At 41.1% G+C, this 13288-nt stretch overlaps 1 protein-coding gene across 1 annotated transcript; it reads left to right on the forward strand.

Moving 5' to 3' along the window:
* The first annotated feature begins 1783 nt into the window (after positions 1 to 1783).
* Positions 1784 to 5265, forward strand: MSANTD5 (Myb/SANT DNA binding domain containing 5). Its single transcript, XM_082622033.1, has 4 exons — positions 1784 to 1904; positions 3689 to 3773; positions 4281 to 4586; positions 4924 to 5265. Exons 1-4 carry the CDS (start codon positions 1899 to 1901, stop codon positions 5262 to 5264), a joined length of 738 nt encoding a protein of 245 aa, XP_082478159.1. The 5' UTR covers positions 1784 to 1898; the 3' UTR covers position 5265.
* The last annotated feature ends 8023 nt before the right edge of the window (positions 5266 to 13288 follow it).

Raw genomic sequence — 13288 nt, forward strand, 5'->3', positions numbered from 1 at the left:
AGGGAGGCGGGGGAGCGGTTAGATGGGCTGGAGCGGGTTCGGGAGGAGGAGGGACCGCTTCAGGGTGGGGTGGAGGCTGGAGAGGAGCTCTGGAGCGGGGAGAGGCGAGAGACTCGGGTGGGTCGGCTAGTGGAGAGGGGTCATCGTCAAAGGAAATTAGGGGCAAGAAAGATCTGGGAAGTGGAACAATCGACGCAGAGGGAGGGGCGGGAGAGTAAATACCAGAAGGCCTGAACATAGGGGACCTCGGACCATTTGCCCGTCCTGCGGCAGTAATTATCTAGATCACGGAGGATGTTAAAATCGAAAGTCCCTTCAGGAGGCCATTTGGATTGATTGTCTAGAGGATACTGTGGCCAGGCCACAGTGGAATAGAAAATAAGCCGTCGGCGACGGAGATCTTGGGAGAAACCGAGGGCTGTAAAATTGGCTAGGAGACACCCCAGGGGCGTCTTAGAATCTGGTTTCGATTGTGAGGTTCCCATGACCCCCAGTCTGTCCCTGAGTGAATGGAGAGGGAGAGAGGCGTCCCTGGTCTCAGTCTCCAATTCACTGCAGGTCGGAGGGCGGTCAGGCGATTGGGACGTCTCCACAATCACCCGAGGCCCGGAGAGAGGACGGAGGAGTCCCTGATGCGGCCGCGATTAGGGACAGGGAGTCCAGTGGGTAGGGACTCTGGGGTTCGGAGGGAACAAGGGAGGGAGGGGGACTTACCCCGTTTTCTGCCGGATCGGGTGGATGAGTGGAGGTTCCCTAGTTGTCTCCTGGGGGAGGGGAGGAGCGGCCCGCGCGGTAACCCGCGGGGCTTGGTACCCCTCCCGGGTTTCGGCACCAAATGCAAGGTCGGATCTTAACAAACGGCACCGCGAAACAGAGGAAAGCTTCAAGTAAGCTTTATTAGGGGGCGCTCCCGGGCGAGGTTCACTGGGCCGAGAGAAAGGGGCCAGAGAGGTCGCACCCGGGCGAGGGTTGGGCAGGATTTTATAGGGGAAGAAGGGAAAGGGGCGTGGTGAATCTGGGAGGGCGCAGGGTATTCCTTATCTGGTGGTCTCTTCGGGTATCGTGGCACTATCTGGTGCCGGTTACATCAGTCTTGGGACCGCTAGTCCCGCCCCTCGAAAGGCGGGGAAGGCTGGGCCGGGTGGAAAGCCCCCAGGTCAGTTCCTGGAACTGGGTGGTCCGGAGAGTTTCGGTCTGATGCAACCTGTGAATCTGATTGCGTTTCCCCTGCCTCGGGCCAGTTGGCCTTACACTCCCCCTCTCCTCCCCTCCCTAAACCCTTCTTTCAAATTAAGTCCTTCATAAAGTGTCCCACATGCATCTGTAGAATTTGTGACCACCCTCACCAGCTGAGGCCTGGGCTCTTCCCCTAACCCTCCACTGAAACCACCCTCTACGTGACACACACTGTCCTTGAGCCAAACCCAAAGGGCTTCCCTGACCCTTAGCTCTAACTCACGGAGGGGAGGGTGGTTCATTTGTAGGAGTGTCACAAACTCTCACTTTGCCTTTGAGGACACTGGGGCCTAGAGATCCTTGGAATCAATAATGGAGTTAACCCAGTATTAATCTCTAGTTAATCCTATCCCCGTTATCCAATCAAACTGCATTAGAGGTGCTGCATTAAAGGGACTTTGCAGTTGTAATAAAAGTACTAAATTAGTTTATCTTCAGTTAATCCAAAGACAGTATACTGGGTGTGTCTGATTCAATCACACCCAAGGTATTTAATAGCTGCTAGACCTCCCAAGAGCTTCAGAGACTGCCAGAAGCAGAGAGGAGCAGACACATTTCAGGAGACCACATAATCTCCTGAATTCCAGCAAAGCAGAGTAAGTGCCAGCTCTCTTCAGCTCCTGGATTAGGCCCTGAGGCTGCAGAGAAAACTCAGAATAAAAATGGAGGTAAGTTGGAGGAAACCTGATTCCTGTGTGTTTCTGGGAATACGGCTGGGTTAGTTGTCTTTCATTTTATTTCATAAGAACTTTTGCAGTCGTTAAAATGTACACCCACAGGGCTTCCCTGGTGGCGCAGTTGTTGGGAGTCCGCCTGCCGATGCAGGGGATGCGGGTTCGTGCCCCGGTCCGGGAAGATCCCACATGCCACGGAGCGGCTGGGCCCGTGAGCCATGGCCGCTGAGCCTGCGCGTCCGGAGCCTGTGCTCCGTGACGGGAGAGGCCACGGCAGTGAGAGGCCCGCGTATTGCAAAAAAAAAAAAAAAAAAAAAAAAGGTACACCCACAACCTTCTCTGTTCTTTGCAAATATTCACTCATTTACTCCTCAAAGAAAGCCTGATGGAAGTGTTATGACTATAACTCATCTCACAGAGAAGGCACCAAGGCACTGCATGGCAACTACCCTGAACAGGGACCCACAGTTGTAACTTCAAAGCTAGGAATGAGAAGCCGGCACTGTGGTTCCTGGGTTCATGACCTTCACAGATGTTCTGAGTTGCCACTCCCGTGCTTGATGGATGTTTCTTACAAATTTATGGTTTTAATGGGATTATGTGTCTACTTTGATATTTCATTTAGGCAGAGTATTTCTCATCTCTAGAAGTTCCATATAGGCTGCTTATATCTTCCCATTATCTCCTTATGCTACTGCTTCTCCACACTTGATCACAGGGAGTCTGTTTCTAATGGCTGCTTTAAAGCCTTTCTCTACTAATTCTGCCATCTGTGTCACTTCTGAGTCTATGGATCAAGTTTCTGCTAGTGACGAATTGTATTTCTGTTTTGTTGCATTCCAGGTAGTTCTAAGTGGGAGATCCACATTGTGCATTTTGGAGTGCTAAATGTTCTGTGTTCCTTGAACTAATGTTGGACTTTGTTCTGGTGCCAAGAAGGTACTTCAAAACAGTTTGAGCCTTTTGAGGATTGCTTTGAATCTTTGTTAGTTGGGACCAGAACAGGCTTCTGTCTGGATAATTTGGCCACACTACTGAGGCAATACCTTTTCTGAGCAGTCTATGTATGAAAACCTTGGATTAGGGTTTTTGGTTACATTCTGGCTGCTGGGGACAAAGATTCTTCTTGGTCTGAGTGACCCCAGCCATTTCCCAACCTGCTCTTTTCCAGTGGCTCTTACTCAGTCCAGGCGGTTCCTGCCCACACAGGGCTCATATGTCCTTAGGCAGGGGACCTCCCTGTAACCTTCAAAGTTCCCTTCATCTCTCTGTCCCTGTCTGTCTGTCTCCTGTGCAGCTTCCTTGTCCTGTACTTGCCATTGTGATACAGGATATCCAGCAGCATTAACTCCTCCAAGATCTCAGCCTGGACTCCCAGGCCCTGTTTGGCTCCCTCTCCTTGCTCTAAGGTCTGGACACCCTGAGGCACACTGTGTGGCCCTTGTGGATCTCCTTCACTTGTTTTTTTTCTTTCAAACCACTGTCCTGTGTTCCTGTTGTCCTGTATCTGAAAACCTTTGGTTCAATAGTTCCTCTGGCTTTCTCCTGGTTCAATGCCAGGGTGCATAAAGAAAGCACTCTGCTTTGTTCTGAAATAACTCATTTGTTAATAGTTTGCAACTAATATTCTGTTATTGCAGAATGTTTTCTAGATCTGTTCTTAAGATTGATTTTTATTTTCATTGCTGTGATTGGATAATTATTTAAGCAATCACAATTAAGTTGTTAAGAGATTACCTACTGTGTCAATAGTCATCTTTTATTTTGTTTTTCATTAGAAAGTGACATTTCAGGCTGAAAGTACTAGACACCTCCAGGAAGTAGAGAAGGTAAAAGAAACCCAGGGAGAAGAACCGCCCTCAGGTAAGATGTTCTCAGTCATGTTTAATTAGAGAAAACTTTTGTCTCACCTCCTTCAGCTTCCCAGTCTGAACTGCTCATCTCAGGCCCCAGGGAGGACAGGGCTTCCTCAGAGTCCTGGGACCTCTCTGTCCCCGCCCCCAGCCCTGGTGACCAGAGGCAGTGAAAGGCTCCACTGTGGGGTGGGAAGTGAACCCCTCTTCAGGAGGCCCTCCCAGGAAGTAAATGAACCATCAAAGCCCTGTCAATATTCTCTGAAATTAACTTATGCAACTGGAATAACATCAGGCTCTCAGATGCTTCCTGACCTGTTCCAGTGACTATGGCTTGGGCATTAGGACTCAGGTTGATGATGAATCCCTCAACATCTCATGTTACATTTTATCACCTCCCACTAACTGGATAGAGTCACGTTTGGACCTATCAGTGTAGAGGGAGGGTCTCTGAGAAACCCTCAAGTGTGCATGTGAGATATGCCAGAGCATATCTACATCCCTCTCTCCTTTCCAGACCAGTGTGTTAAACCTTGGAGCAACCATGAGATTAGGAGTTTCCTACAAGAATGGGAACTCCTTGAAGGTGAAGAGTTAAAGAAGAATTATCACTTAGCATCAAGAATAATTGCCAGGCATCTCAAGCAAAGGGGCATAAATAAGAGCAGGAGAAAATGTCTCCAGATGCTAATAAACATGCAGGACTTATATTGGACCATTCATGAAGCCAACCAGAGACCAAGGAGTGAACCCTTGCCGTGTCCTTATGGAGAGACCCTTCACAGGATCCTAGAACACAGAGGAGAGAACAAGGACTTCTCAGGTTTGTCTCTTATATTCATCTTCATGGTTATTTAGTAAGTGGCATCAGCTGGCCCAGACATTGCACTGTCTCCTGAGAAGGACAGCATGATGGGACTGGTCCCTGCCCACAGATTACCCCCTGCACACAGCACAAAGAACTTGATGTTCTGAGCATCCATCTGCTCCTCTCTATTTCTCCTCTTTGTCACCAAAACAATGAGGGACTTTACTCATGGCCTGGTTTAGAATAGACATGGCCCCCTGGGCCAGACTAAGTAATAGGCATAGATTCAGGAGGAGGGTAGGTGATGTCCTTATGATGTCATCTCTCTCTCTCTCATGTCCTCCCTGTGCAGAAGTGTCTGATGTCCCACAACCTGAGTACCAGCCCCCTGCGTGTGCCATCCCTGATTGCTTTGAGGAGCTGCTGTGGGCTCCCCCACATAATCTACATAGAGGATCCTCAGGTACCCAGATGGGAGCCCTGGAACATGAACCTTCCACAGTCAAGTCCATGCCTGTTTCCTGCATTTTTCTCCCTACACCCTGGCCCCCAGCAACAGTGGTCAACTCTCTGACACTGAGTCAGATTGAGAACTTACAGCTGGAACCTGAATCCCAGTTTGATTCAAAGGACAGACAATGGACTAGCACAATTCTATACACTCATGACTTCTTTTTTCCTAGCCCAATGTAATGAGGAAAAAAAATGTGAAAATAAATGACTGTTACCCTCATCCCTTTCTGCCTTGTGCTGGATGCTTGGATGGGACCCAGGATTATAGAGTCAAAGGGGCAGGGGAGTGCTCACTTTCCAGGTGACTTGGGACCTGTTAAACTTTCTCTCTACTCTCTCCATCATGCTTCCTGCATGGAGGATCCTTTAACATCAGGGAAAACTTAGACATTCAGAGATAATTGTGCTCAGTCCTGCCTTCATCATTTCCTAACTGTGATAACAGAACTTGTTTAATGTTTCTGAGCCTAAAATTCTTCCCATTAAAATGGAACCTGGTGTTTCTTATGTCAGAAGATAGTTTTAGGATATAAACACACATGACAAAATCACTTGATGTTCCTTTTTTTTAAAATAAAGGAAACTTTTTATTTTGAGATCACTGTAATTTCACATGTTGTTGTGACAGATAATACAGAGAGGTCTCAGAGAAATCCCTTGTATCCTTTACTCAGGTTTCCCTCATGGTAACATCTCAGAAAACCAAAGTACAATAACATAACTGGTATATTGACCAGATTCAGCCAAAATACTGAATCACCACAAGATTCCTCATTTTGCCCTTTTATGGTCACACACATGGCCCTCCCACACTCACTCCTTAATTAACTCCTGGCAACCACTAAGATGTGCTCCATTTCTATCTATCTATCTAACTACCTATCTATCCATCATCTATATATCATTTCAAGAATTTATATAAGTGGAATCATAGAGTATGTAACCTCTGGGGATTGGCTTTTTTCACTCATGATAATCTCAGGATTCATTGAGATTTCTATTGCTGAGTAGTGTTCCACTAGATGGATGGATATTGTACCACAGTTTAACCATTCACCCATTGAAGGTCATCTGGATTGTTTCTAGTTTGGAGTTATTTTAAGTAAAGCTGTTTTAAACATGCAGGTACAGACTTTGTAACCACAAGTCTGTGTGGGATAAATGGAGTGCAACATCGATATGTATGATAATCACATGCTTAGTTTTTTAAAGAAACTGACCATCCAGTTTTCAGATAACCCTATCATTATAGGCTCCCACCAGCAATGTATGAATGATTTTGTTTGTTTCCTCACCATTATGTGGTGTCACAATTTATATTTTAGCAGTTCTGACAGTCCTTTAGTGAGTGGCATCAGCAGACCCAGCCCATCATAGTGTACTCTGAGCAGAGCTTAGAATGAAGGGTTTGGCCTCTGCCCATAGGTTTCCCTGCATGTCATCCCAAAGTGGTGATATCTCACTGTGGTCTCAATGTGCAGTCCCTATTGACTAATGACATTGAACATCATTTCATGTGCTTATTTGTCATCTGTATATCCTCTTCAGTGATAGGTCTCTTCATGGTTTTGGTCCATTTTCTAATTGGATTGTTTTCACTGTTATGAATTGAGAGTTATTTATTCTAGTCTACTATGAGATGTGCCTTGTACAGATATTTTCTCCTTTGTGACTTTTTTTTTTTCTCTGTGAAAGCTCATATGGAGAGGATGAAAAGTTTTAAATTTTGATTAGGTCAAATTTATATCAGTTTTCTAATGAGTGATGCTTTTGGTGTCAAACATAAGAACACTTTTCCTAGACCAAGGATTTTCTCCTATATTTTTCAAAAAGTTTTACAGTTTTATATTTAAGTCCATGATACATTTGAGTTAAATTTTCATTGAGGTGTGAGGTTAGGTCAAGTTCATTTCTGTGTGTGTTGCTATAGATGTCAGTTCCTCCAGCACCATTTTTGAAGAGATTGTCATTACTCTTTCACTTTTGTCAAAAATTAGGTGGGCATATTTATGTGAGTCTATTAAAGGGTTCTCTACATTGTTCCATTGATATACATGTCTATCACTCTGTCAATACCACACAGTCTTGATTACTTAGCTGTATAATGAGTTATGAAATCCTGTAAATTGATGTTTTCCACTTTAATCTTTGATTTTCAAATATTGAACCAGTCTTACATCCCTGAAATACACCACTTATTCATCATACAATTCTTTTTACATATCGCTGATTTTAATTTAACAATATTTTGTTAGTGATTTCTGCATTAATATTCAAGAGGGATGCTGTTTTGGAGTTTTCTTTTGTTGTACTGTCTTTGTCTGGTTTGGGGATCAAGGTATACTAGTTATATAAAATGAATTGGCAAGTGTTCTCTCCTGTCTTATTTTCTAGAAGATATTGTGTAGAACTGATGTTAAGTCTTTAAATACTTGATAGAACTCTCCAATGAAACCATCTGAGCCTGGGGATTGATTGATTGATTGATTTCTTTCTTTCTTTCATCTTTTGAAATTTTAAAATAGTTTTTTCAGTTTCTTTAATAGCATAGGGGTATTTAAATTATCTATTTCATATTAGGTGATTTGTGGTAGTCTGTGTGTTTTTTAGGAATTGGTCTATTTCCTCTAAGTTGTCAAGTTTTATGTGTATACAATCATTCACAGTATTCCATTTCCTTTTTGCTATCCACAGGACCTGTAGTCATGTCCCTTCTTTCATTCCTGCTATTGATAATTTGTCTTGTCCCTTTTTTCTTAGTCTTGCTCAAGGTTTGTCTACTTGATCGATCATTTCAAAGAATCAGTTATTTGTTTCATTGACTTTTCTCTATTCTGTTTACAATTTTATTTCTGCTCCTATTATTATTCCCTTCCTTCTGCTTCCTTTGTGTTTAGTTTGGTATTCTTATTCTAGATTCTTGACGTGCTAGATTAGATTATTATTTAAAGACTTTTCCTTTTTCCTAATGAATGAACTTAGTACCATAAATTTTATTTTCACCACTGCTTTCACTGTGTCCCATGAATTTTAATATGTTTTATTTTTTTATTTCAGTTTTTAAAAAATTTCTCTTTAGACTTGTTTTTTGACCCATGTGTTATTTAGAAATGTGTTACTGAGTTTCTAAGAGCTGGAGATATTTATGTTGTCAATGTGTTATTGATTTTCTAGTTTGATTCCATTAAGACCAGAGAACATACTCCATATGATTCAATTTTTAAAATTTGTTGAGGCCTGTTTTATGGCCCAGGAGAGAGTCTGTCTTGCTATATGTTCTGTGGGCACTTGAAAAAAAAAGTATATCCTGATGCTGAATGAAGTATTTTATAACTGTTGATAAAGATCCTGTTGTTTGATAAGGTTGTTGAGTTCTATTTCCTTGAAGATTTTCTGCCTAGTTATTCTGCATTCTAATTATTAAGAGGGATGTCAAAGTGTTCATCTACATTTGTGATTTGTATATTTCTCCTTTCAGTTTCTACAAGTGTTTTGCTTCCCATATTTTACAGTTCTGTGCCCTGGTATATATGCATTTAGGATTGCTATGCCTTCTTGTTGGATTAACTTTTTTTCTTTATGTAATTTCCCTGTGTCTCAAAATATTTTCTTGTTCTTAAGCCTACCTTATATGATATTAGTCTCTCCACTCTTGCTTTCTTGGATTAATGTTTGCATCTCTTTCCGCCCTTGTACTTTCAATCTACATTATTACATTTGAAATAATAAAATAATAATCTATATTATTACATTTGAAGTGAGTTTCTAGTAGACAGCATATATATGGATCACGTTTTTAAATCCACTCTGTCAAACTATCTTTAATTGGTTTGTTTAGACCATTTACATTTAATGTAATTATTGTTAGGACTAAAGCCTGCCATCTTGGTTTTCATGTGTTTGTTCTCTCTATTTTTGTTTGTTTTCTTTTTACTACTTTCCTGTGGGCTACTTGAACATATTTTTAGAATGCCATTTCCAGCAGAATACACATTTTTTACAAGCTCATATGGAACATGAAGCAAGATAGACCACATTCTGCGGTGTAAAACACACATAAACTAGGGCTTCCCTGGTGGCGCAGTGGTTGAGAATCTGCCTGCCAATGCAGGGGACACGGGTTCGAGCTCTAGTCTGGGAAGATCCCACATGCCGTGGAGCAACTAGGTCCATGAGCCACAACTACTGAGCCTGCGCATCTGGAACCTGTGCTCTGCAACAAGTGAGGCCGCAATAGTGAGAGGCCCGTGCACCATGATGGAGAGTGGCCCCCATTTGCCACAACTAGAGAAAGCCCTCACACAGAAACAAAGACCCAACACAGCCAAAACTAACTAAATAAATAAATTTTAAAAAATATTTTTAAGAAAACACACATAAGCTAAAGAAAGAAGTGCATACTAAATCCAAAGTAAGCAGAAGAAAATAAATAATTAGAATCAGAGTGGAAGTAAATAAAAGTGAAAATAGAAAATCAGTAGGAAAGGTCAGTGTAACCAAAAGCTGGTTCTTTGGAAAAAATCAATAAAACTGATAACCCTCTACTTAGGCTAACTAAGAAAAAATAGTGATACAGACATTATTAATATCAAAAATGAAAGAGCATAGGGCATTGCTATAGAGCCTATGTACTTTAAAAGAAAAATAAAAGAATACTATGAACAACTCTATGTCCACAAATTTAATAACTTAGATGAAATGGGCCAATTCACTAAAAGTCACAATTTGTCAAAACTCATAAAAAAAAGAAATCGACAGTCTGAATAGACTTATCTTTGTTACAGAAATTGAATCAATAATAAATAACTGCAAAGCATGAGACCTAGATGGGTCTGCTGTTTAAGTCTCCCAAACATATAAGGAATAAATTAGAATGTTCTCTACAATCTCTTTTAGAAGGTAGAAGCAGAGATGATACTTCCGGGGACTTCCCTGGTGGTGCAGTGGTTAGAATTCCTCCTGCTAATGCAGGGGACATGGGTTCGATCCCTGGTCTGGGAAAATCCCACGTGCCATGGAGCAACTAAGCCCATGTGCTACAACTACTGAGCCTGTGCTCGAGAGTCCTTGAGCTACAACTACTGAGCTCATGTGCCACAGCTATTGAAGCCCGCATGCCTAGGGCTCGTGCTCCACAACAAAAGAAGCCAGTGCACTGAGAAGCACACGCACTGCAATGAAGAGTAGCCCCTGCTCACCGCACCTAGAGAAAGTCCACACGCAGAAATGAAGACCCAAAGCAGCCACAAATAAATAAATAAATAGATAGATAGATAAAAAGTGATGATACTTCCTACCTCATTCTATGAAGCCAGCATTACCCTAAAACCAAAACCAAAGATGATACAAGAAAAGAAAACTTCATATCTCATGAATATAGATTCAAAAATCCTCAAGAAAGTATCAGCAAATTAAATCCAACAATGTATAAAAAGAATTATACATCATATCCAAGTGAGATTTTCCCAATTTATGTAAGGCAAGTTCAACTTTTAAAACATAGTTAATGGGGCCTCCCTGGTGGCGCAGTGGTTGAGAGTCCGCCTGCCGATGCAGGGGATACGGGTTCGTGCCCCGGTCTGGGAGGATCCCATGTGCCGCGGAGCGGCTGGGCCCGTGAGCCATGGCCGCTGGGCCTGCGCGTCCGGAGCCTGTGCTCCGCAATGGGGGAGGCCACAGCAGTCAGAGGCCCGCATACCGCAAAAAGAAAAAAAAAAAAAAAAAAAAAAAAAACATAGTTAATGTAATCCATCATACCAACAGGCTAAAAAAGAAAATCACATGATCATATCAATATATGTGGGAAAAGTATTTGACAAAATCTAACACCCATTCATGATAAAAACTCTCAGTAACTAGGAATACCTTGACTTACAGAATACCCACAAAAACCTACAGTTAAAATCATACTTTATGGTGAGAAACTTGAAGCTTTCCCAGTAAGACCAGGTATTAGAAAAATGACGTCCCCTTTCACAACTTCTTTTCAACATTATACTGGAATTTCTGCTTAATGCAATAAGACAAGATAAGAAAATAAAAAGTATCAGGGAAGGAATAAATAAAAATACATTTGCTACAGATGACATGATTGTCTATGTAGAAAATCTGAAAGGACTGACAAAAAAAACCTTTTGGGATAAAGAAAGGTTTTTAGCATAGTTACGGGATAGAAGATTGATATAAAATGTCGATTACTTTTTATATACTAGCAGTCAGCAAGTAAAAATTAAAAACACAGAACCATTTACATAAGTACCCAAAATGATATACATAGGTATACATCTAACAAAATATGAACAGGAAGCCTACAAAACTCTAATGATTAAACCAATGAAGAACTAAACAAATGGAGTTATTCCACGTTCATGGGTAGGAATACTCAATATTGTCTTGATTTTAGTTTCTCTCAACTTATTTTCTAGATTCAGTTAAATTTCTATCAAAATCCCACCAAGTAATTTTGTTGATGTCAACAAACTAACTCTGAAGTGTATGAGGAGTGACAACAACTTTATGGCAGTGTAACACATTCATCCTTTTTGTTCCCCCTAATAAACAAGTAATTCGACATCTATCTGCAAAGGAATGTGCTCCTGTGGGAATTATGGAATCCAGCACCATATGCCAAGGAATCCAGGAGGAGTCTTGCCCACCTGTGCATCCAGTAATAGGCAGACAGAACTCAGTACAGGCTGCAGAACCAGTGGAGTCAGAAAACACCTCAACCACTCTCATTCACAGTTGGGAAAAATTTGGAGAATGCTGACTTGGGAAGATACCTATGGATGAGTGAGGCTTTGTGGAAGTCCAACCTTACTGAAGGGATATTCCAGCACAATATGGAGCAAAACGTGTATAAGTATATTACACATTTGTATATGTATATATACATATACATAAATATATATATATTTGAGTGCTATATATATATATATTTGAATGCAATGGAGAGGGTAAAAATGAGCTTTGCCAGTAAAAGGGAGCACTTACTATAAGCCAGGCAATCTTCTATGCTTTTTACATTTATTTACTCACCAACTATAAAAAGAATGATTTGAAGTTGGCACTCTTATTATCCCTGACTTACAGAAAAGGACACTGAGACAGATGTATGTTAAGTAAGTCATCGTATTCTAGGAGTAGAACTAATTTTGAAACACAGGAAATGGGGCTTAGAGTCTTTATCCTTCACTGCCGATACTGCCTCTAATTCCAATGACAGGAAAGATAAATCACAACCCAACTACTGATTCTTCTCAAGACACAAGTTCTTAAACTCCTGCTAAAACCTTAAAGGCCCCAAATGAACTCCATGAATAACCATTTCATAGTATTTATATGCAGAATACTTATCTACTCTTTATCTCAAAAATACACTTCACTCATTTGATCATTATTCTTGAGGTAATTTTAAAGTATCTGAGTAGATAAGTAATGTATGAGATGATAAAATATTACTAAAGCAATATGCACATAAAGTTAATCTCTCCCCCCACCCTCTCTCTCCCTCTGTCTCTGTCTCTCTGTCTCTGTCTGTCTGTCTGCCTGCCTGTGTGTGTCTCTCTCTCAGATAGGTCTGGTAAAAAAGAATTTTTTCTTTTCTTCCAAAATACTATATACTGCTTGAGGGGAAAAAAATCACAAAATTTTATAACGGATGATACAACCTGAATGCAATAATTCACATATATGTTCAGAAACCTCTATTAAATTGCAATTCCAAGAACATATCACATTCAAATCAAATTATGTTTGAGGACACAAACCACAAGTCTTACAGGCAGATATAGAGGAGTAGATTGAAAACATCTTGGGCTACAGTCCCAATCTCCCCTGTCACAATCCCTTAGCCAACAAGATACAATCACAAGATCTTAGAAAGTTCACTTACCTTTACATAGTTTTCTTATCTAAAATGATAACAGTCAAACTACTTTACAGATATGTTTTAATATTTTATTAATATGAATGAATGTTGGTAAATATAAAAGTTTATAGGTATGTTACATAAAACTTATATGACATACAAGTGGAATGGGAAAGTAAGCCCATGAGACTAGGCAATCTAGTCTAGGAAAATTCTGAAGGAAAAAAAAAAAGTCTAATGAGGAGAAATAATCCTTAACATATATCCAAACATACACTAAAAATATAATAACTGAAACATGACCATTGACAAGGTATTTGGGGTTGGGGAGTGT

The sequence above is a fragment of the Mesoplodon mirus genome (genome assembly GCF_964341445.2).
Source record: "Mesoplodon mirus genome assembly, chromosome: 5".
NCBI lineage: Eukaryota > Metazoa > Chordata > Mammalia > Artiodactyla > Ziphiidae > Mesoplodon > Mesoplodon mirus.